At 45.2% G+C, this 23,702-nt stretch overlaps 1 protein-coding gene across 1 annotated transcript; it reads left to right on the top strand.

Annotated features, from left to right (window-relative positions):
* The first annotated feature begins 5,894 nt into the window (after positions 1-5,894).
* CGA (glycoprotein hormones, alpha polypeptide) lies at positions 5,895-22,597 on the top strand. Its single transcript, XM_048845065.1, has 4 exons — positions 5,895-5,973; positions 16,634-16,740; positions 20,083-20,267; positions 22,263-22,597. The coding sequence occupies exons 2-4, from the start codon at positions 16,641-16,643 to the stop codon at positions 22,338-22,340; spliced, it is 363 nt and encodes a 120-aa protein (XP_048701022.1). The 5' UTR covers positions 5,895-5,973; positions 16,634-16,640; the 3' UTR covers positions 22,341-22,597.
* The last annotated feature ends 1,105 nt before the right edge of the window (positions 22,598-23,702 follow it).

The raw sequence follows: 23,702 nt of genomic DNA, 5'->3' as shown, positions 1-23,702 counted from the left end.
ATTTTGGCTGCATTTGGAGAAAATTCTGAAATTTGAATTGATTTTTATTCTACAAGAATCACTTAAATCCATCCTAAAATCAAATCTGGGATTAAGAGGTTGCTTTTTTTTTTTTAAATAGAAGAGTTTAATTTTCTGGGGCAGGGAGATTCAGGGCCCTTGGGACCCTTTTAAGTCCCATACCCTGCTGAGACTATCTGAGAGGTGTCCTAGATTTCTGCTGAGCAGCAAAGGAGAAAGAGGCCTTCATCCAGCTGAGAGATGTGGGAAGGGGCAGGATCAGGCAGCAGCCTACTCCCTGTAAGTGCTTATGGGGAGGGGAAGACAGGATACGCACTCTGGTCAACATCCACAAGAGAACTTAGGTGCTTAAGTCCCAGTTTTAGGCCCCCCGTGATCCAGAAAACCCCCATTTGGCTGCTGCCTAACACTGTAAGCACGTCAGTTCACTTGGTGCCTACATTTCTGCTGCAAAAGTTCCCTAGGTGCCTAACTTTCTGCATCTGGCATGCACACTGCTGCCTCACGGTAGGCGTCTGGACATTATCTTATACCTAAGCCCCAGACTGATCTACAAACTGGGGGTCTTAGATAGCAGCTGGCAGGGGTAGGGAAGAAGAACAGTACCCTCCTTCCTAAAGAAAGCCAGATAGAAGGAGATACGTGGAAGAAGCCCCTCCAAAGGAGCAAAAAGCCATAGTATGTCATAGGAGGGGGAAACAGCCAGCTTCACCACATTGGAAAATGACTACGTCAAATGATGATCCTCCCTAGCCCCCCAGCAGAAACAGCTCCTTTGATAGCCTGATTCTGCAGCATGGCAGAGGGTAAATCCCAAGGCTATGACCAGTCAGTGCTGTGTAAAAAAATATCTCACAGAGCACAAAAATCATATACAATATACCTTTAAACCCATCAAAAATAGTGTACTGTTATTAAATTCCTTTACAAAGTGGCTGGGAGGGAGAAAAAACCTCTGGTGAATCTCTCTCTAGATAAGATCCCTGCAAGGGAAATGCTTCTGGGGAATGCCTTTGTAGACAAAAAACAGAACTAAAGCGCTCCTGGAGGAAATACTTCAAAGGACTATTATTTCCTTAGCCACACACTCACAAGCTTTTATCTCTCCCTGAGCACCTAAAGAAAGGCTTTTATAACTGCAAGCAAAGTCCAAACAGCCCACAGGTGAACAAAGACTTCCCTATTAGTCTATCTCAATTAGGCCCAACAATAGCCCTTATAAAATTGAACTCAGCTGTTCTCTTCATTTCTCCGCTTGTAGGTGGCTACACATAGCCGGGAAGAATTGTGTCTGGCTGATCCCTCTGCTCCTGCTTGATCCTGCCCACTTTCTGGCTGGCTGAGGAGGGGCCTGTGGTCCTTCCCCCCTTCTTCCCTGTCCTCTAGAAGCTCAGCTGGATGCCTCCTGTTTTTTACAGTCATGGGGGAGACACAGGCTCTATTTCAGCTGTTGTCTTAAGGGAACAGAGCTTATTCCTGGAAGGGAGATGTTTAAATACTTGCAACCCCAGTGAATTGTGTATGGAACATATATCAGTAAAACGGAACAATTTGCGTGGACTCTTGTGAGAATTCAAACACGCATACAGAGCAAGGAAGAAATGTATGGGCGAAGGCTGGAGGTGTAATACCTACAATGTTAATTGTAACTTAATGAGAGTCCAAATCTAATTGAGGAAGATTGCAGAATAATAAGAATTTAAAGATCCAGCAATTCCCCCTTTCTCCACCTCAGAATATGGCTTCGTTCTGCTCATAAATGGCAAAAAACATGAGCTCTACAAAGCATATTTGATGGTAAAATATGGTACAAATGCTCACATATCTTTTTATCTCAATACTTATATGACCCCTATCATGGTACTACCTGAGTGCAAGAAAAGCTCATTAGAGGACCCAAGTTTGCAATTTGTTATGAGAATCTCATTAAATGATTCAAATTTGCACTGTGTAATAAATTAAACAAAAATGTCACATTTTCAGAAGAGTGGGTCAAATTCTGCTCTCACTTTCACTGATGTAACAGACCAGATTTGGCCAAGTATGTTTCAGTTGGAGATATGGATTTGCTAAAGCAAAAAATCCTTATTAAAAGTAGGGGCTTTTTTTTTTTTGCTATCTTTTATACGAGTGTAAATTCTGTTGACTTCAAAAGAATATTCCTGATTCATTCTAGTGAAAGGAGAATCAGGTCCTAGGCCATCTTTCTGTTTCTCAGTGGAGTGGAAGTAGCATTTACAGCAGTCTACCTTGAATTCTTCAATAAAAAAGTATTTAATCCAATCTGTCTTTTTTACCAGATTTATACACCACAGTACACAATGTTCACAAAGGTCAAAAAGTGAATACATCAGACAATATGTGTTCCCCTGACTGTGGAGATAGTTGTCTGTCTTTTGAAAAGCTTTACTCAGACTCAAGCTAGGTCTCCAATAGAGCAGGGGGTCTTAACCTTTTTCTTTCTGAGATGCCCCTCAACATGCAATAAAAACTCCAGGGCCCAGCGGGCAAAGAGGGAGACTCAGGGCTTTGGGCCGGGGGGGGGCCCTCGGGCATAGGCATAGTTTCAACTTCTATTTTGGGGGGCAGGGGCTGGCAGGGGCTTGGGTCAGCTCCACATGGCAGGGTCCAGGAAGGCAGCACCACCTCCACCTACTGACTCACCTCAGCAGACCACCCAGCCTGTCCGGTTTGTGTGTGGTGGGGGTTCAGCTCAAAAAGTTTGAAAACTGCTCAGGGTACAGGGAGGAGGTAGCTAGGGGCTGAGTGTGGGCAGGGGGGGTAGCTCAGGGTGCAGGCAGGGAATTGCTAGGGGCTGTGTGTGGGCAAAGGGGTAGCTCAGGGTGCGGGGAGGGGGGTAGCTAGGGGCTGTGTGTGGAAACGGGGGTAGCTCAGGGTGCGGGGAGGGGGTAGCTAGGGGCTGTGTGTGGGTAAAGGGGTAGCTCAGGGTGCAGGCAGGGGGTAGCTAGGACTGTGTGCGGAAACGGGGGTAGCTCAGGGTGCGGGGAGGGGGGTAGCTAGGGGCTGTGTGTGGGCAAAGGGGTAGCTCAGGGTGCAGGGAGGGGGTAGCTAGGGGCTGTGTGCGGAAACGGGGTAGCTCAGGGTGCGGGGAGGGGGGTAGCTAGGGGCTGTGTGTGGGCAAAGGGATAGCTCAGGGTGCAGGCAGGGGGTAGCTAAGGGCTGTGCGTCAGGAGGTCACTGTGGTCATTGCTTCCCAAGGGCTCTGCTGTCCACAGAGCCGTGTCCCCCTGCCTGTGCAGCTCTTACTGTCTGCGTGAGCTGAGGAGCAGCCTCAACCCCGGGGCACAAGCAGTAGGAGACGGAATGCCGCGGCTGCCCACTCCATGGCACCAGCCAGAGCAGCAGCTCCCCACATTGCCCGACTCTGGCTTCCCGCCTCCAATCTGGCCAAGGGGCGGGGCCTCGGGGACGGGGAGAGGAGGAAGTTGGGGGGGGGGTCATTATTCATAGAATCATAGAATATCAGGGTTGGAAGGGACCTCAGGAGGTCATCGAGTCCAACCCCCTGCTCAAAGCAGGACCCATCCCCAACTAAATCGTCCCAGCCAGGGCTTTGTCAAACCAGGCCTTAAAAACCTCTAAGGAAGGAGATTCCATCACCTCCCTAGGTAACTCATTCCAGTGCTTCACCACCCTCCTAGTGAAATAGTGTTTCCTAATATCCAACCTAAACCTCCCCCACTGCAACTTGAGACCATGTGGAGCTGGCCTTGGGACTGCTCTGCTCCGGCACTGTGGGGAGGGGCAGCAACTACAGTGCCAGAGCAGAGCAGAGAGGGGTTCAGTCCCGTGGCTCCTGGCTTCAGCTGTGCAGTGGAGGGGGGCCCAGGCTCGGTCTCTGGGTTCCAGCCGCGGATCCCTGGTTGAGAACACTGCAAGAGAGCTCCTGGTTGAGTCATTTGAGGGACTACTATGCAATCATGGTAACAAGACATCATGGAGAGTAGGCTCAGTCACACATATACTACAACCTTAGCAATTTTCATTACTTTTGCTTTAAATTACACACAATATTATACTTCTATCTTTTATGGGAATTTTAAAACAATTTTTTTACCAGTACGTTTCAAATCTCAAATTAGTGTTTTTTGTTATTAAAAAGAGAGGTAGAGAGAGGGGCAGGAAATGAATACAATGGAAATAGACACATGCAACTCAACAGATTTAGAATTTTAAGAATCAAACTATAGAGGTAGGATAAAATTTTCAAAAGTGCCTAAGTGACTTAGGAACCTAAGTCCCATTTTCAAACGTGTTTCAGGCACTGAAGCCCAGATTTTAAAAGGTATTTAGTCTGTAATAATGCAGATAGGCACTTTTAATGGTACGTAGGCATTGCTCCACTCAGTGTTGCAAGGCCTAAGTGACTTAGAAGGTGAAGTCCTATTTTTGAAAGTGACTTAGATGCCTACTGAGATTTTAAAAAGCATTTTAAAAAGCATGAGCGTCTCCTAAATCCCAATGACTTTCAATGCAAAGTAAACTCCTAAGTGTCTAAGTCACTTTTGAAAATGGGACTTCACAGTCTAAGTCACTTAGAATCATAGAAGTGTAGTACTGGAAGGGATCTCAGGAGGTCATCTAGTCCAGTCCCCTGCACTCAAGTCCTTGCAATGCCTACATACTGTTAACAATTTGAGCCCTAGTGAGATTTCAGAAGTGCATAGGTGCTTAACTCCCATCAGTGGGAGGTTGGGAAACTAAGTGCTTTTAAAATCCCATTAGGTGCCTATCTGCATCTTATGGTGACTAAATATATTCAAAAATCCTGCTCTAAGTCATTTCTGAAAACAGTACTTACACTTCTAAGTCATTTAGATGCTTTTGAAAATTTTACCCCTAATGCTGCAGACTTTACGTATTCAAATTTGCCATGAATTTCAATGGGAGTTTTGAATGAGTTTGCAGGGTCATGTCTTAAATTATAACAAAGGACATGACATGTTTCAGTGGACTGAAAATACATGTTTTGACATATTATTACATATAGATAGTTCTAGAAACAATCTCATCAAAAAAAAATCTTTTTATCCTCAGAATAGGTAATCCTGTTACATTCACCCATTCATTTATTCTGTAACCTTTAGCCTGTCACAAGTACTTTGCAACTCCCTGATTCAATCCAACAATCGACCATGGGCTGAGTTATGGTCGTCCAGCGATCTTAAGCTGGCAGCTGCTTGCTCCTGCCAACAGTGAGTTTTCTTGCCTGTCTCCTATGCGTGATACTGACTCCGTTCTAACTTTTTCTCCAACTCCTGTCCCTTTTGGAAAAGTACTAATCGCTCCTACAAAATCTCCTAAAAATCAGGCAACATTTCTCTATGCCCTGGTATTTAGTTGAGAAACAGTTTATTCTTTGTAACATTTGTATCGGTCTTCTTGTTTTTTATTTTAGTATTCTCTAGTAAAATAAGATCACAAATGTGAAAATTTTTTATGCCCTTTAAAAAATAATTCCCTGTACAGTTTAAAAAGCTGTAGGAAAATCTCAGCTAATCTTCTGTTTTCTTAGAAAGAATTGTGTTTACTGAAAACTGTAGCAAATTGCAAGAGGCTAGATATAAAAGTCCCTGAGAAAAATCACATGGTGAACAGAACTGAGTGTTGGGCCCACAAGCTGACCTTTCTTGCATTGTATAATGAAAAAAAGTGATCTGTGAGAGTGGGTTTGAGATAAGATCAAAATGATGTAATGGTAATTACATCAAGTAATGTTCAGTCATTAGGAAGAATGCACAGTTGATCCTATGGCTTATATGTAGGCGGGAGAGTGCAATCTAACTTTAATGGTATAAAAGAAAGGTACAATTTTTCTTACCACAGTGACAGAAAGGTACATATAAGCTTCAGGGACACCACACAGAAACTAAAACCATCCTTCAGATTCTACATCAACTACTCTGACCGCACTGAACACATTGAAATAAGGTAATTCTTTTCCCATTGCTATGGACGAGGAAAAGTTGATATATTTTTCTAGATATTCGCTTTTTACTCAACGTTCTCATCGGTGACGATTAACCTAAAATGTTGGGTCAGTTCTGAGGCTTCTGTCTCTTAGGATTGTACCAATACAAATGAGAAGAGAACTTGGTCCCAGAACTTTATTCAGCTCTTGGGTCTGAACTCTGATATGTTATCAGGAAAAGAAATGGTGAGCTAATTTTTGGGAGAATTGGAAGGTAAACTGTAGTTTTGGGAAAGGGGGTGGGCGTACAAACTGGCAGCTTACAGTGCTACTGTATTCAGTCATTGTAAACTGATGGTTTGCAGTTTTTTCTTCTCTGCTTGTCTGCCATTTTAAGCAGCATAGATGGGGGAGAGGGCAAGGGGAGGGAAAGGGGGTGAGTGTGGGTTGGAGAAGCATAATGGCACAGCAATTGCCCCAAACTGAAGCAGCAGCTAGGATTATAGGGTAAACCCCACCCAAATATTTTGTACTATCCTTCATAATAAAGATGGCTGCACCCACATTACCTGACTGGGAGCCTGTGTCATCCCCTTGTTCTTCTGTGAGGAGACCTTCCACCCCACTTTGCTCTTCATTATCCAGACCAGGAAAGAAAGCCTATCATTTGATGCTGCACATCTTTCTGAAGCTGGGGTCCACCCGCCTCTCTGAGGGTGTGTGTGTGTGTTTTTGTGTCTTCACAGACATCCAAGTTCTGAGCCTACATCCGTTCCAGCTCCATAAATGAGTCCATGCAGAAATGGGGCTCCATGCTTACACTGCTGTTCAGAAAATGGTCCATTTAATCACTAAACATACTGGTTGTCGGGGCAGTATTGAATTTCTTATTCTTATCCTTGGTTTTCCAATACTTCACCGTGAGCCCCTTTATCTTCTCCCTGCACTGCTGTCTAGTCTGCCTGATCCCGTGATCAGCCAGAAATTGCTGAGACAACCATCATGCAGTTCAATGTTCTTCTGTGAGGAGTTCAAGTCCTGGGTTTTACTCTCCTTGGCTGAAAGCTTCACCAAGATACTAGTGTGAGCCTCTGGCCAGGTGGCCCTATGCTGATACATAGGCTTATTACTGGGCATTCTTCTGCAGTATCCAATGGTGGAGATGAATGAAGCTGAAGAAACTGCAATTGGGCAAATAGTGTGATACTAGGGTGACCAGATAGCAAGTGTGAAAAATCAGGACAGGGGGTGGGAGATAATAGATGCCTATATAAGAAAAAGCACCAAATATCGGGACTGTCCCTATAAAATCGGGACATCTGGTCACCCTGTGTGAGACTGAGGACACTAAGCAGAAGCATACATAGGGAGACCGCTTCTGATTAAGGAGCAGAGCACAGGCCCCACTCCCAACACACCCTCCTGTTTCATGTACTGCACACTGGGTAATAAACTGAGAGGACTCTGCAGGTTTCTAAAATGAAATAATTCCCTAATAAAGAGTCAATTTAAAGGGATGCTGCAACTAGCATTCAAGCCATGTATATGCAGACCGGCTTCCTAGTGTTTTCTCCCAACTTTTTCCTCCTGCAGCCTGTGCTCCTCCCTCTAAGTTCCATGCTGGTTGCTAAATCTTTCCTTTTAACAATTGTTGTTATTGTGTGTCTTTTGTAGCAGTGTTTGCTGATTTACCAAAAATTACTAGTACATAGCCCACCATAGGCACCTGGCCTTTACCACCTGCTTGTTGTGGCCTATTAGCTTTCATATTCCTTCAAATGTGCTGATCTCCAACCAGTCTCCTATTTTTTGATTGTGTTATTGCTGTTGGTAGGGACTTGCTTCCATTCTGTTGCTGCCTTCATTCTGTTGGATGGTGTCCAGTTTGTCTCCCATATTGCTCATAAATAAGAGGCTAAATTTATGTCATGCCATGACATTTTCGTGAGACCTCTGTGACATTTTCTGCTTCAGCCCCTAGGGCTGCAGGACTGGAGCTGGCAGCCAGTGGGGCCCTGGCAGCGTGCCAGCAACAGGGGACAGGTGACAGCCTCCTCAGAGTCCCCTGCAGGTTTCCAGCGACAAGTGACAGCCTCCTCAGGGGGCCTTCCTCAGGGTTCCAGTGACTGGGGACAGCCTCGAGGGGAGTGTGGGGAGAGAGGAGAAAGAGACCCCTGCAGCTCCCAGTCACCACGGTGGCAGGGGAAAACCATGGAGCTGCATTTGGCAGGGGAAACCATGGAGCAGACAGACAGGTCATGGCTTCCGTTAATTTTTGTTCATTGCCCATGACCTGTCCATGACTTTTACTAAAAATAACCATGACAAAATCTTAGCCTTACTCATAAACCACTTTTCTGATGACTATCCTACATGAGGTCAGCTAAAGTTTGGGGGTTGTTCTATGTCCTTCTGCTCCTGCTTTGGCCCTGTCTGTCTGGGTGTGAAGGCTGTCTGCAGTTGTTTTCAGTTTCATCTCCACTGCTATCCTGAGCCTGTAGATATCACACATGACCTGTGTCCCACTGCAGCTTGGACTGTTGTCTTTTGCAATTGTTTTGTGTTGCTACTTGATGGTTGAACCCAGACCCATTCACTCGTGCATAGTGGTCTCAGGTCCTTGGCTCCTTCAGTGTAGCTAGTTGACTCCCTAGTTTGGCATTCTTTTAACTGCTTCTGTGTACTGTCTGTCATTCCTTCACTAGGCTGGAACAAGAGAACTCCTCAAGAAAAGCAGAGTCTTCGTTCTATAGTCCATCAGTCCCTACGCTATATAGTCTCTGGGAGGGTGTATTGAAATGGTCCAACATTGCCAAGTAGGAATTCCTTCCTGTCAATTTTGCCTTTGCCATCAATCTCTTGGCTGTCTTTACTGATGACTCTGCCTTCCTGTTTCTTTGTGAGACCCAGGGGAAGGTGTCTTGTGCTTACATTCCCATTTGGCACTGAATTGTTTGAATCCTGCTGCATTCAGTATTGTTGCCCATTGTCTGAACACCCTGTCTCAGGTATGCCATACTTTGCAAAATCAGCCTTCAGGAGTGGAGGGTGGGACTGATAGCTCAGTGGTTTGAGCATTGGCCTGCTAAACCCAGGGTTGAAAGCTCAATCCTTGAGGGGGCCATTTAGAGACCTGGGGCAAAAATTGGGGATTGGTCCTGCTTTGAGCAGGGGGTTGGACTAGATGGCCTTCTGAGGTCCCTTCCAACCCTGAAATTCTATGATTCTTGATGACAATTCTTTTGAGAGCGTCCTCCAGAAATTGTATGGCGGGCCATGAATGCTCACAAAATTGGGGTTGAGGTGTAGGAGGGGGTGAGGGCTACTCCGGCTGGGGGTGCAGGCTCTGGCTCTGGTGCTGGAGATGAGGGGTTCAGAGGGTAGGAGGGGGATCAGGGCTGGGGCAAGGGGTTGCGGCGGAAGTCAGGGGTGCAGGCAGCGCTTACCTCAAGCAGCTCCTGGAAGTAGTGGCATGGCCCTCCTCTAGCTCCTACATGGAGGCGCGGCCAGGCGGCTTTGCGCACTGCTCCATCCGCAGGCACCTCCCCTGCAGCTCCCATTGACCACGATTCCTTGGTGCGGAACCCCCTGGCTGCCCCTACGCATAGGAGCTGCGGGGGAGGACATGCCACTGCTTCTGAGAGGTGTGCAGAGCCATGGTATGCGCGGAGCGGGGCAAGCCCCAGACCCCGGTCCCCGGCGGGAGTTCAAGGGCTGGATTAAAATGTCTGATGAGCCGGACATGGCCCACGGGCCATAGTTTGCCCATCCCTGTGTTAAAGGGTTTGGGATCAATTAATGATAGAATCATTCCATTCCAGAGAGCACACACTAGGCAGTCAGCCCTAGGGAAGTGAAGCAGTGGGACACACCAATCCCAGTGCTAGGGCAGGGAGAAGCGCAGAGGGAACTATCCCAGCACCTCTGCTCCCAGTGGAAAGCCCCAGCATCTGGGTGCAACCCCCCTCCCCATTGCTGCCTCGTCTGGGCCTCCCTTCCCAGCCATCAGTGCCAGGACTCCAACAGGGGCTGCCAAATGGGGCTGGGATGCAGGCAGCGCAGCCTGTTGCCCCCTATGCAGGTGGCGGCTCCCCTGCCACAGGGCTGCCGACTCTGCTGTTTTGGGCATGGATGGGAGGGGAGGCAGAGGCTGCTGGGTCTCTGCTCAGCGCCAATTATACACACTGTGCAAAGGTATATAGGGCTGTGGCTGCCACTGCTGTAGTATCTCCTCTTGTTGTCGATCACTGTACTCTGAGCAGATCTTTGCACACCTGGATCTGCAAAGTTCTTAACTGGACACTTATGCCTGACCAGCAGATATACTCTGTGGGTCATCTCAGGCATGTTTCCATACCCAGGTGTGACACGTGTAACCATCTCATGATGTCAGCTCTTAAATATGCTGGGATTACTGCTTGGTCCCCTGTAAGCAAAATCCCATTTTGTGTATACAGCTCGTCCCTCACCTAGTAGTAAAGGTCTGGTGGCACTTGTTTCTTGCAATGTGGCCAATCCTGGAGAATAAATTGTTTCACTGCTGGCAGCATCTCATCATGTCTGGTGCTTTGTTGGATTGCCGGGAGTCTCCCATTAGATGTGTGACAGTATTGTAGCATGTTGATAGTCTATCTATCTCCTATTCCACAAAGCCATCTGTACTGTACTCTTGAAGGTATGCTCTGCTCAGTGTATCTGCCACCCGTTGGGACTTTTCTGGACAGTACCTTATCCTCGCCTCATAATGCTGGAGTCTCAATAACATGTGTTGTAGTCACTTGGGTGCACTCAGCAGTGTCTTTATGTTGCTTTCTGATGGCTTATAATTAGACTGCATGTCCACCTTGTGCCCAAAAGGGAACTGATAGAATCATTCCATTCCAGAGAGCACAGCCATTGGTTTCTTTGCTATCTGAGCATATCCCATTTTTGGGTCTGTTAGGGCTCCACTAGCAAATGCTATGCAAAGCCAGCAGGCCATCGGTGCTGCTCCTAGGCCTCCTTCTGAGGCCTCACACAGTAGCTCTAGCTGCTCCACAGGACGATAGTGTTTAGGGTTGATGCCTTGTTTATGATTTTCAGTACTCTTCCAAATGCCTGTAACTGGGTCTCTGATCCATCCCATGCTCTGTCATTGTGTGTCAACTGTGTCAAGGGTTCACAGGCTTCTGATAGGTGTGCACAGAATCTGGAAAGATAGTCGGCTATCCCTGTAAATCAGTGGACTCCCTTCACATCCTTTGACAACAGGGGGTGCTACTACCCCTGAAATGGATTTTTACTGGCTCCCGGCAGAGCAGATTACTGTCATACCAGTGAAAAAGGTCCTCAGTAATTATTTTCAGTACATCGCAGTTCATTGAGAAGGAATTACATAAGCGGTAAAGGGTTATATTAAGCACATAACTTCTATGTTAGACATTAAGAGCCATACCTTAAGAGCTATACATTCCTCTTAATGAGTCTCTCTTTTACAAACATACAAACAGGCTCTGTGCTAGCCTCACACAGTTCCTGCTTGGCAAACAGAGAAGGTGGTTACCAATGTTATAGATAGCTTCTTTCCTCCTGGTCTGTCCTTCTCAGCCCTCTGGTCTGTCTCGGATTCCCTTGAGGCAAGGCCTTGGTTGCCTTGAGACCCCTCTGGTTCACAGTCCTACTCGAGCTCACGGAGCAGAGTTTTGTCTATTCTGTCTAGCAGCGTTGCTTTTTCACGCATTAGTATTTTAGAAGGGGCTGGAGAGGTGGTACTGAATGAAGATCACCCCACATTTACTTACTCATTAATCATTCACTCTGGCTCTCTGCATGGTGTCCTTGCTGTAAGGTCACTACAACCAGGTCGACCTGTGCTCCTTGCTGGAACTTTAAACATGTGATATTTACTTTTGCATGGGCCCGTATTTGCCGACCAATAGGTTCAATATTGATTGTACACGCAGACTTTGCCAGGTCTTTATTAAATTTGCTTCTGTTTAAAGGGAACCTGCTCCCAGGAGCCTCTGCAGCCATTCAGCCATGTTTAAGTCATGTCAAGTTATGCTCTCACCATTTATTCAGTATGGCCACACCAATTTGGCATCATCCCAACAAGTCTGGATATTTCCTTAATGACTCTCACTTCTCCAGGGGCTGGCCAGATGCCACGGAAATCAACATATGTCTGATGCAGCAGACCCCGGTTCTCCTCATCTTCAGCTTGTCTACATTCAGCCTAATTTCCTGCTCCTGGCACTTGAGAGGTGTTGTTGCAGCTTGGTATAATGGTCCTGGATTGGCTCTTCCTTGACCTCTCTGAATGTCATCAGCTACTGCCTTAACACCTAGGAGTCCTTCGGTGTCTGGTTTGATTTACATTGGAACACCTATGGGGCTGGGCTAATGCCAGTAGGCATTTGTACCCAGTGATACCTGCCAAATGGTGTGGCAAAGGTTGTCAGGTGGCTCATGTAGCTCAATTTGCAAGAGCCTATTCTTGACGTCACATAGGGAACACTTTTGCACTAGTTAAATTGGGTAGTACATCCTCAATGGCTGGTGATGGGCACTGACTTCCTTTCAGTGCTCTGTTAAGTGGTTTTGGATCAATGCAGATCCTCCCTTTACCTGAAGGTTCTCTCACTATTACTAGGCTGCTGACCCATGCTGCACTAGTTTCAACAGGTGTAGCAATGGCTCTTTGCAGACTTGCCAGTTTCTTCTTCAATGGCTCCACCAAGGCTGATGCAGTTCTACATTTTGGTAGTCTCATGGGCTGCACTGGCAAGTCTATTTCTAACTTTAGCTTGCCCTCGGTGTTCATCTCCTTGAAATATGTCCTTATACTCTGTTAGAATGTTGGCTAGAATGACTGTTCTCCTTCCTCTTTCATGGTGAGGATATTCTGGTGTTGTACTATGATCAAATCATGGTTTGCACTGCCCTGCTGCCCAGCCGTGGGTGGTACTCCTGTATGTCAACTACTATAAGCTGCAAATGATAATGTCTCTTGTTTCACAGGGTTTTTTTTATTGACAGCCCAAATTTGCCTCTGGCCTCAGAATGCTTTTATTGTAGACTGGCCATTGCCACCATGTTTTATGTACCACATGCTGGGTAATAACATGAGAGGACTCCATGTTTCTAAAACTAAACTGGCTCTGTATTAAGAATACTATTTACAGAAATGCTGCAGCTGTGTCTAGCATTCTAGCCATGTGCAGAGATTGGCTTCCTTGTGGCATCTCCTCCAAACTCTTCCTTCTTGCAACCTGTGCTTCTTCTTCCAAATTCCAGGCACGTTGTTACACTTCTCACGCCTGGTACACCACGTATGCCAGAGCTTGCAAGAAGCAGCCTTACAGTTTCTTCTGCCATGCCTGCGCTAGGCGGAATCCTCACCCAGCCAGATACTGAACTTTGAGCCCTTTTAGGATACTCTGGCCCTTTTACACAGTGTAAAGGAGCTAGAATGGGATGAAGATCTCATCCTACCTCTTTTCAAAACTGGCTTTTACATATTTTACTGCATGATTTTGAGCACTGCTTCAGCTATACTTCAATTTCTTGTTATTTGTTTTTATGTCTTTCGCTATTTGCTCTTCAAAGTTCACTTCACTCTGCTAATTTCCACCTTGCACATTGTCTGTTTAATTTTAGTTCCTTTCTGGTGCCTTCATTAGATTTGGATTGCCATTATCTGGAGGATACCTGTCATTTACCCATACTTTTTTCCCACTTTCTTTCTGCTATTAGGGCTATGCATGCCTTCTGTGACTGTTATGGGATGCTTACGTAACCTGCACGAGAAGTCTAAGGGCTTTAATTTCTTCATTTTTGGCTTTAGGGTTATTTCGATTGCCTCTGTATTTTTAGAAGATCCCTTTAGCTAAAATTTAGTGTCCCAGTGCTAGTTTTTGGTATGATCCCTGCCTCAAGGATCATTATAATTTAGTAGCAGTTTTGATAAAGAAAAAGTTTAAATACAAAAAGTTAATTGATTTAGACATGTTTTTTTACTGCCTCTGCACAGTGAGGTTTTCTCTTTAAAAATTATGTATGTATTTAGCTCACAGGCTTGGACTCTGATTCTGCAACTGGATCTGCTAGCACAGACTACAGTGCCTGAGCTTAGCTCAGAAAAGTCAGTGGGGCTCTGTGCATCTGCAGGCGTCTGTTCTAGAGGATCCAGTTGCAGGATTGGGGCTGTAGTGTGAATACATGACCGTGGAATAATTTGGATGTAAGAATCACTCAGAACCCCCTGACAGGGCAGTCTACAATGGCAATGAAGGGTCCATTGTTGTAAGCTATTGGGTGTGTCAGTTGTAAAGAGACCTGAAATAAAATCCTTAAACTGAATCATGGTTGAGCCCTGTTAGACCAAAAGAGCACTACCTTTATTTACTATCTGACCAGATTGCATTAGCTGTAGAATGTAGTACTTAGAATGTAGTACTCTCCTTTATATAATGCTTTTCTCCATGGATTCCATTATCTCAGCACAGGACATAAATAACTTCAGTTCACTTCAAAAGGTAAGGTCTAGGTCTATCCATTCTAGGAGAGTTATTTTAAAATGGGTAATTGCCATTATAGCTTGTTTTCTGAGATAGCTGGAACAAAGGTAAATTTAGCTGGGCTGAATGGGCACGTTTTGGTTGACAATGCAATAAGGAAGTTTAGTGCTTGAGAAGAAAGTTTGCAGACCTCATACTAAAGATGCTATCTGTGTTGAAAGATGGCCAACTGATTTACAATAGCTGAAATGTTCAGCACTGTATAGTGCAGATTAACACAAGACTTTAACACTTATCTTTAGTCCACCTAACATTTGAAGACGTGTGCAGGACCCTTCCATGTCAAATGACCCCGACTCTGAGACTGGGCTCTGCAAGAGAAAGTCAGTCTGAATTTTGTCATAGGAATTGCCATGCTGGATCAGAACCATGGTCCAGCTAGTCCAGTATGGTCTCCAGCAGTGGCCAGTAGCAGATGCTTCAGAGGAAGATGCAAGAAACCCCACAGTACTTGTCAAAAAGTTTCCTGCTGATTCTGTCTGTTCCAAAATAAGTAACCTTTATTAGCATGGCACACCTGAAGTTAGGATAGAGAGAAAATGGAGGCTTCTTTCTTCCTCAGTGAAGGCTTAAAAAAACCCAAACAAACCACGGGCCAGATAAGAAAAGCACTTGGGGTGAGATTCGGTGCTGTGTGTATGAAAGTGCTCACAGCCGAGAGGGAGGGGAGTTATGGTGGCCATCTCAAGTCAGCCCCATTTGGAGCACCCTCTTGTGGCAGTCTGCAGCATGCCAGGTGCCCCTGCATCAGTTTCTCTCCTTCATAGTCCCCAGAAATAGTCCCAACAGTCTTTCTAAGTACAAGTAGCCCTTGTAGGGTTAATTTATTACAAAAGAAAGCCGTATGCACATAAACCATAACCTAAGCCCCATAACCATAGTCCAGACAATCCATCAAGTAGAGGTAGAGCACCAGCAAAATTCACCACACCTCAATCCCAGTCTTCAGCCCCCTTTGGCCCTCTAGCTTCAGCTTTCCAGCTCTGAGAGCCAGAAGGCAGCTCCCTCTGCTGCTGTCTGCCTTCAGCCCTCTCCCGCCTTCTCCATGGCTCTCTGGGTCAGGAGTGTCAACAGGATAGACCCTCCACTGGCTTCCTAGCTCTCTTCTGCCTTCTACCACTGGCTTTGACTGAGGCTAGCTCCTTCACTGGCTTCCTGATAACCCCCTACCCACCCTTTCCAGGGACAGCCTGCAGAGAGCTTTCTGTTCTCAGAAGCTTTCCCCGGAGATCTTCTCCTCCAGTCTCCTGACTGACCTTCCGCAGGGCTCCCCTGGATCTTTTTTAGCCCCGGGTGCTGCTCCATCCTCTTAATTGGCCAAACTGACAGCATCTGCTCTGGCATAAGGGAGCCAGACCTGCTTCATCTGCAGGGGCCAGCCACTCTGTGACAATAGCTTTAAACTACCTTTACCCCCTTCTGAGCCTGAGCTGCTCTGGGGGCTGGAGAAGCTGCTGGTATAACTTTGAGAGCCCTGGGGGCTGTCTGATTGAGGCAGCAGCCCTCTGCCACTCTGCCTGGAATCTTGGCCTACTACACCACTCCAACCTCCCCAGCATTCTACCCTTCTGCTCCCAGCCTCACCCCCTGAGTGTCACCTCTGCCTGGGCTTGTGGTGTCCAGGAGGCAGCCTTCTGTGGTGCCTGCACCAGGGGAAGCCTCTCCCAGGTGGATACGAGACTTTGAGGGTCCCTTTATGCTGCTCTAGCCCTTACGGGGGTCAGAGGAGGGATGAGAATCGGGCCCGTAGCCTGAAATTTCATGTGCTAATTATGCAATTATTTTAACTGAAAATCCTGTCAAGGTTCCTTATCCTGGTCAGACTACAAATATTTGCTTCTCTGTTTTCGCTGAACCGACCATAAATATTAGCCAGTTATATCTTTTATATTTTATGTCAGTGTTGACATCCAGAAAAATGTATTAAAAATACAAAGATAGAAACTATTATTGTTAAGATGATGATGATGATGATGATGTCAGGCTGTAAAATGAACAGTAGTACAATACATTTGCCGTTTCTAATCATCATTCTAAATAGTCTCTATAGTTGATGGTGTTTCCAATGACAATAATGCAAGAATGTCAGATGAAGCCTTTGTTTCTGTCTGTTTTTTTGCAGAAGAATCATGGATTACTGTGGGAAGTACGCAGCGGTCACTGTAGTCATGTTGTCCATATTTCTGCATATTCTTCATTCTTTTCCAGATGGAGAGTTCCTCATGCAGGGTGAGCTACCTTTAACATTCAGCAATGACAATACAAACATAAGATGTGTATCAATAAAAACATTAATTAAATTTCCACTCATTGTATACTGTGGTCATAAATCTTATCTGCCAGATACATTTCTTGGCACGCTAGACTGTAATATGAACATGAAATGAAAATATAATGCTGTAGTGATATATTACATATTCATTTAAATGCCACTATATAAATTGCATCTAACACTGAGACATCTCTTACCACATTGTTCAGTTCAGAGTTTTACAAACAGAAAATTCTCTTTGTTCAGCTGCAACTTGGGCCTGGTCTACACTGAAAAGCTACATCGGCATAGCTACATGGGTCAAACCCCCCCACCCCCCCCCCCACACACACACACCTGACTGAGGTAGCTGTGCAAGCATAACTCTCAGTGTAGACACAGCTATGTTGACAGAAGAGGACTTCCGTCACCACAGCTAACGAGTTGTGTTCCTACATCCCTTCTGTCCATGTAGGCTACTTCAACCCTATGGGGCTATGCTGGCACATGTAATCTCTGTTGTGTAGACATACCATCCATCATGTTTTTCATTTTGTGAAACCCAACCCAGTCTCTCCATCCCACACATATGACGTTTGCCCACTTCACCTGCACTCTCCCTACTAATCCTTCTCTATTAGGACAATTTCTATCATTCCAAACTTATAAGAAGCTTTAAGCTGCTATAATTATTAAGGTTTCAGAGGAACAGCCGTGTTAGTCTGTATTCGCAAAAAGAAAAGGAGTACTTGTGGCACCTTAGAGACTAACCAATTTATTTGAGCATGAGCTTTCGTGAGCTACAGCTCACTTCATCACTGAAAGCTCACGAAAGCTCATGCTCAAATAAATTGGTTAGTCTCTAAGGTGCCACAAGTACTCCTTTTCTTTTTATAATTATTAAAAAACACCCCCTAAGCCAGTCTGCCATAAAATATTTCCTTTTCTTCCCCCAAATGCAGGATTTTTCCCAAACGTGGGATTTCCCCCCAAATGACACTGCCCTCAGGTGCTGGGGAGTAATATTAATTCCTGAACCAGAGCAAGTTGAAAGTTTATTTGTGACCCTTCAGGGCTACAAATGGCAGCTTTATAACATTTGAAAGAGAAGAGCCTTGCTTCTCTTGATAACACACAGCATATGCGTCTATGCCTCGTAGAGCCTGGGATAGTGGATTTTATAGAAGTCATTATATTTTAAAGAAATATATATTTTAGGTCAGTTTTAGAGTATTTTAAATTTGTTATCATTTTTTCTCTCCCCCCGAGTTCTGTGCAGTTGATCTTATGCTAACTAACGCACCCTGGGTGAGATCCTTACCCCTGCTCTGGCCCTTATGCTGTGTAAAATGACAGATACCTTGTAAAAAGGCCCAAGGAGCCTTGTAGAAGAGTCCCTGGCAAAGGCATTATGGAAGACAGCAGTAAGGCTGGTTTCAGAGGAACAGCCGTGTTAGTCTGTATTTGCAAAAAGAAAAGGAATACTTGTGGCACCTTAGAGACTAACCAATTTATTTGAGCATGAGCTTTCGTGAGCTACAGCTCACTTCATCAGATGTATACCGTACACGGTATACATCTGATGAAGTGAGCTGTAGCTCACGAAAGCTCATGCTCAAATAAATTGGTTAGTCTCTAAGGTGCCACAAGTACTCCTTTTCTTTTAGCAGTAAGGCTGTCTCCCAAAACTTGCTCTCACACCCTGGTGTAAAGGCCAAGCTGAGGGAGGGGCTGAGAGGGTATGACTACACTGCACACTAAGCCCAGGTTTGTGGGACCTGGGTTTATGGACTTGGTGTTTCCAAGCTCATACTTGAGTGTCCACACTGCATTGTAAACCTGGGTTTACAGTTGCTGTATTCGAGTCTCACAGAACTGTGATAACGTGTCTGTACTGCATTACACAGCCCTTCTGACTCAGGTCTGTGGCTTGAGCTGCGTCTACACTGCAAAATAGTGCTTTAACCTGAGTCCCAGCAGGACTTGGGCTCTGACCCCACCCCCACCCTCCTCCAGCAGGATCTTACGACTTGGGTCCTGAGTGCTTGCTGATCTGAGTCAGACTGATTTGTGTGTGAACGGAAGAGTGGTGTTAGCTTAATCCTGAGTCAGGACCCAGGCTTGGTGTGCAGTGTGGACATAACCAATGTGGGAGGAATGTGTCGGGGCAGGGTCACAGTATGCAGCACAGTGTTATGGAGATCATAGGGAAGCCTGAGGAGGCAGCTGTAACTTAAACAGACCCCCCTGCTGTGCTACTTTCTGGGCTGTGAGCTTTGTACTGCAGTTCTTAGATACTTGTGCAGCATGGAACCTGGCCTCTGGACTTTACATAGGGAAGATTATAAAAATAAGACCCAATAAAAAATTTAAAATTCTCTACAACATTTGTAAAATATTTTTTCTGTACAATATGTGGTATGTTTATGCCCTGATTAATCAAAGGCCAAATTCAGAACAACACTTATACACATGCTCAATGTTAAGCATATGCTTAAGTCCCATTGACTTCAAACTGGGGTGAACACAGTACTCATGACTGGCAAGGAGGATCATCTCAAATGAGATCCCATTTCAGCAAGGAACCTAAGTACCTGCTTAATTTTAGGCACATGATTGAGTTAATCCCTGCTCAAGAAAGCGCTTAAGCACATGCTTAACCTTAAACTCATACTCCTGTTACTAGGGATTATGGGTGCCTCAATTTTTGGGTGCCCAACTTGATATGCTTAAAGGGGCTTGACTTTTAAAAAGTGGGGAGCATCTGCTCTCTGAAAATCAGGTTCTTTTGATGAATCTCAAGTTAGACATGTAACAATGGAGACACCCAGTAACACCAATCACTTTTGAAAAACCTTGGCAACAGTGATAAAAACTGTTCCCTATTGTCTTAGGTAACTTAATCTCTTATCACGGGGAATGTCTAAAGAATACTGCAAATACTGTGATAATACTGTTTAGCCACTAACAAGTTTTTAGGGATGACAACTATATATATTCACCTACAACCCAACCCTACAAAAGAAAATTAACGAGAAACATGGAAAAGTAGCCATAAATGTTTGCGTCTCAGCTGGAAAGATGCCATGAATGTAGCCTTGCTAGTTGTGGGTATTCCAGAGCTCCAAACCCTTAACAGAGAAAATCCTTCTTTCTGTTGTTAGATGATAACTGGGGATGACCAGCGGCGTAACCCATGTTGTGCTTTTTTTTTTGGTCTGTTAGTGAAAATAAAAATCTAACTTCAAATCGGCTATGGCATATAGGGAAACATTTCAGTGGCTTGTTTATAGTTTCTGTTACTTATGTATTTGTGGTAGGTTGTCCAGAATGCAAACTAGGGGAGAACAGGTTCTTCTCAAAGCCAGGAGCTCCCATTTACCAGTGCACAGGGTGCTGTTTCTCCAGGGCTTATCCCACTCCCATGAGATCAAAGAAGACAATGCTGGTTCCAAAGAACATTACATCAGAGGCAACATGCTGTGTAGCAAAAACCTTTACAAAGGTGAGGACAAGACCGAATCCTGTTTAAGCTTGTTTTATGATATGACATAAATCAATGAATAGAGCAGAGCATGTTCCTGCGGTAGGGCATTTAACCACCATTTGAGGAAAAAATCCTAGATTCTTACGTTCTGAGCATCTGATTTCTATTCTTTTAAAGAAATTAGCATGTTAAACATTAGATAAACATGGAGGGCCGGATCCTCAGCTGGTGTGAATAAATTGTGGGCGCTCCACTGATTTCTATAGTACTGCACTGATTTCTATATACCTTCTGAAGGTCTGGCCCTGAATTTTTGCCCTTCCCCCAGGTTATTTTTTTTGGAAATTCCCCTTGAGATGCAATATCTCCCTAAATACCACTCAATTGGTGTTTGACTCTGTTTGGTGTGATTTCCCTTGCCTATTCCCTGCATTGGCAAGAACCCTTCTGAGCAGCATGGAGACTGGTCAGGACAAGAAATGATTATTAAGGTAGGGTAAAAAATAGTGTCAGCATACCTCCAATGAAGCCTGTTTTTCACCTACCCCTATTAATTTGTAACCCATTTCCACAGAACACAGCCTTAAATTCACCCAGGGGTGTGGGCCTGTGTAAAGCCACCAATCCAGTGAGTCCACAATGGCTGGATAGTGGGCATGTGGCAGAACTGCACACCCACTGCGCACAGCATAGCTAACCTCTGTGCCAGCTCCACATAGGCAAGCATGAAGGTGGTTTTAGGGTCATCAAGGGAGGAATGGTACCCCTGGTTGAAAACCACTGCTCTAGCTCACCCAGATTATCCTTGCTCCCATTCAGCCAATATACTTTGGCCAAGATTTTTTTTTTCATGACTAGTTGTTCTGAATGTCTCCATGCTTGGAGGGCCACCTTCAGATACCGTAAAGGGGCCTGAAATTTCAGAGCGTGGATGCTTGACAGTGTCTGAAACACAGGCCCCTCTAAGAAATCTGATGAGGTTCAACAAGGACAAGTGCAGAGTCCTGCACTTAGGACGGAAGAAACCCATGCACCACTACAGACTAGGGACCGAATGGCTAGGCAGCAGTTCTGCAGAAAAGGACCTAGGGATTACAGTGGACAAGAAGCTGGGTATGAGTCAACAGTGTGCTCTTGTTGCCAAGAAGGCCAATGGCATTTGGGATGTATAAGTAGGGGCATTGCCAGCAGATCGAGGGACGTGATCGTTCCCCTCTATTCGACATTGGTGAGGCCTCATCTGGAGTAGTGTGTCCAGTTTTGGGCCCCACACTACAAGAAGGATGTGGAAAAATTGAAAAACGTCCAGCGGAGGGCAACAAAAATCATTAGGGGACTGGAACACATGATTTATGAGGAGAGGCTGAGGGAACTGGGATTGTTTAGTCTGCAGAAGAGAAGAATGAGGGGGGATTTGATAACTGCTTTCAACTACCTGAAAGGGGGTTCCAAAGAGGATGGATCTAGACTGTTCTCAGTGGTAGCAGATGACAGAACAAGGGGTAATGGTCTCACGTTGCAGTGGGGGAGGTTTAGGTTGGATATTAGGAAAAACTTTTTCACTAGGAGGGTGGTGAAACACTGGAATGCGTTACCTAGGGAGGTGGTGGAATCTCCTTCCTTAGAAGTTTTTAAGGTCAGGCTTGACAAAGCCCTGGCTGGGATGATTTAGTTGGGGATTGGTCCTGCTTTGAGCAGGGGGTTGGACTAGATGACCTCTTGAGGTCCCTTCCAACCCTGATATTCTATGATTCTATGATTCTATGTGCCAGGTTAGGCACTCAAAATCACTAAGTGCTTTTGAAAACCTTGCCTTCAGGCTTTGTGGCTCTAAGCTATAGAAAACCAGTGTAATACTACACAGGATTCAGGTGCCATTTCGATACCTATATCTCAAAAGACATTTGTACGGTATCTAGTTGAAAAAAGAAAGGCTTCAGAAACACTTTGCATGAAGAATTTTGTTTTAGCAATGTAGTTAATTGTAATTTTGTGTGTGTTTCTTTTTAAAAGATTACCCTTAAGGACAACGTGAAGATAGAGAACCACACAGACTGTCATTGCAGTACCTGCTACTATCATAAATCTTAAAGCCTGTCCCATCGATAGTGACCACGGATGACAATGAATGGAATTGTTTGTTTTTCAGCTTTTATAGCACCTCTATTTAAAATATTAGGTTTTCCAATCAGGGCATTTTAGTGCACGATCTGATGAGATGTACAGCTGTTTATCTCCTCTTTACTTCATCACGTATTTAACCAAGTTTAATTATTTCCATTAGGAGTGAAATATAGCACTTTGCATGACAAAAAATGCTTGATCCATTTTTAAATAAAGTGTGAATTAAAGTATCAATGTTTTCGTCAGGAAAAAGACAATGTAATAGTTTAAAACTAAAAACATTTTGCAGGGGTTGAGTCCCAGGACTTTGTGGGGTGGGGGTGCAAGGGGAAAAGGAATGCAAGTCTATTGTTTTTGCTTCGATATATATTTTATGATTTTTTTTGAAACTTGCAAAGTTTCTGTTCTCCTGTTTTCCCTCCTTTTCCTTTCACAACTTCCATTGTGGGCAAGGAAGTTCACCCGTATAGGAAGCCACATAGAACCTTTATGTAGTGGTCTCCTTCTGTGTCACCTTTCCCCACTTGTTTGAACTAGTCCTTCTCTGACATGTTTTATTGGATGTAAGATCAGATGCTCCTAAAATACAGTTCACCCAGGGTGTAGAGGGTATGCGTTCATGTGTGGGGTGTGCAGGGAAGAGGGAGTGGTACAGACAGACCATCCACATAAAGGGGGCCTCAGAACTCTCTGTGCACCATAGAAGGGGGCTCTATATAAGCTACAAAAGCAATGCATCAGCCCCAAATAGGCAAGCGCATATGAGAGGAGGGATGGTTGGCCAGTGTGCAGCATGGGACATTTGCCAGAGCAAATCCATTACTCCTAAAATCCTATGTAGGATTTGCAGAGGGGTCACTCCTCCAGCATAAGGGCTGGAGTAATGAGTATAGAGGAATTGCTCTACAGCTCTGAGGCCTGCCTGCAGGTAGTGGGATAAATGAATTGCATCTCTCCCAGCCCTTGCTTATTGCCCACACAAAGCCCAAACACTTTGGGTAAGCACCTCACGCTGGCTCCGGGCCCTTTATGCCATGTATAAATGCTGGAGTCGGTAAAGGTGTCTTGTTTGTCCGGGAGAGGATCCCCCTGGTGCAGACACTGTGGAAGACATCTGTAAAGCAGCCTTCTGAGAACCCCTTGGCAAGCTCTGGCATAGGGGGTGCACCAGGGTGGGACTGTGAGGGTGAAAGGGCCATGTTGAGGGCATAACTGCAGTTAAGATTCTGGCCAGTGCTGCACTGCACCGTGCAGCCCCCAAGAGACTGCTGTCATATAGACAGCCCCCCAGAACCATCTAAATTATGCCAGGGCTCTGGAACAACTCAG

The sequence above is a fragment of the Caretta caretta genome, chromosome 3 (assembly GCF_965140235.1).
Source record: "Caretta caretta isolate rCarCar2 chromosome 3, rCarCar1.hap1, whole genome shotgun sequence".
NCBI lineage: Eukaryota > Metazoa > Chordata > Testudines > Cheloniidae > Caretta > Caretta caretta.
The sequence above is the reverse complement of the archived record's forward strand: the minus strand, read 5'-3'. Positions and strand labels throughout refer to the sequence as shown.

What these genes read in the sequence shown, in the direction of transcription:
- CGA (XM_048845065.1), top strand. Translation starts at nt 16,641, where the DNA reads ATGGATTACTGTGGGAAGTACGCAGCGGTCACTGTAGTCATGTTGTCC. An exon ending in TGGAGAGTTCCTCATGCAGG is followed by an intron (nt 16,741 to 20,082) that starts GTGAGCTACCTT and finishes TATTTGTGGTAG; the next exon opens with GTTGTCCAGAATGCAAACTA. An exon ending in TAGCAAAAACCTTTACAAAG is followed by an intron (nt 20,268 to 22,262) that starts GTGAGGACAAGA and finishes TCTTTTTAAAAG; the next exon opens with ATTACCCTTAAGGACAACGT.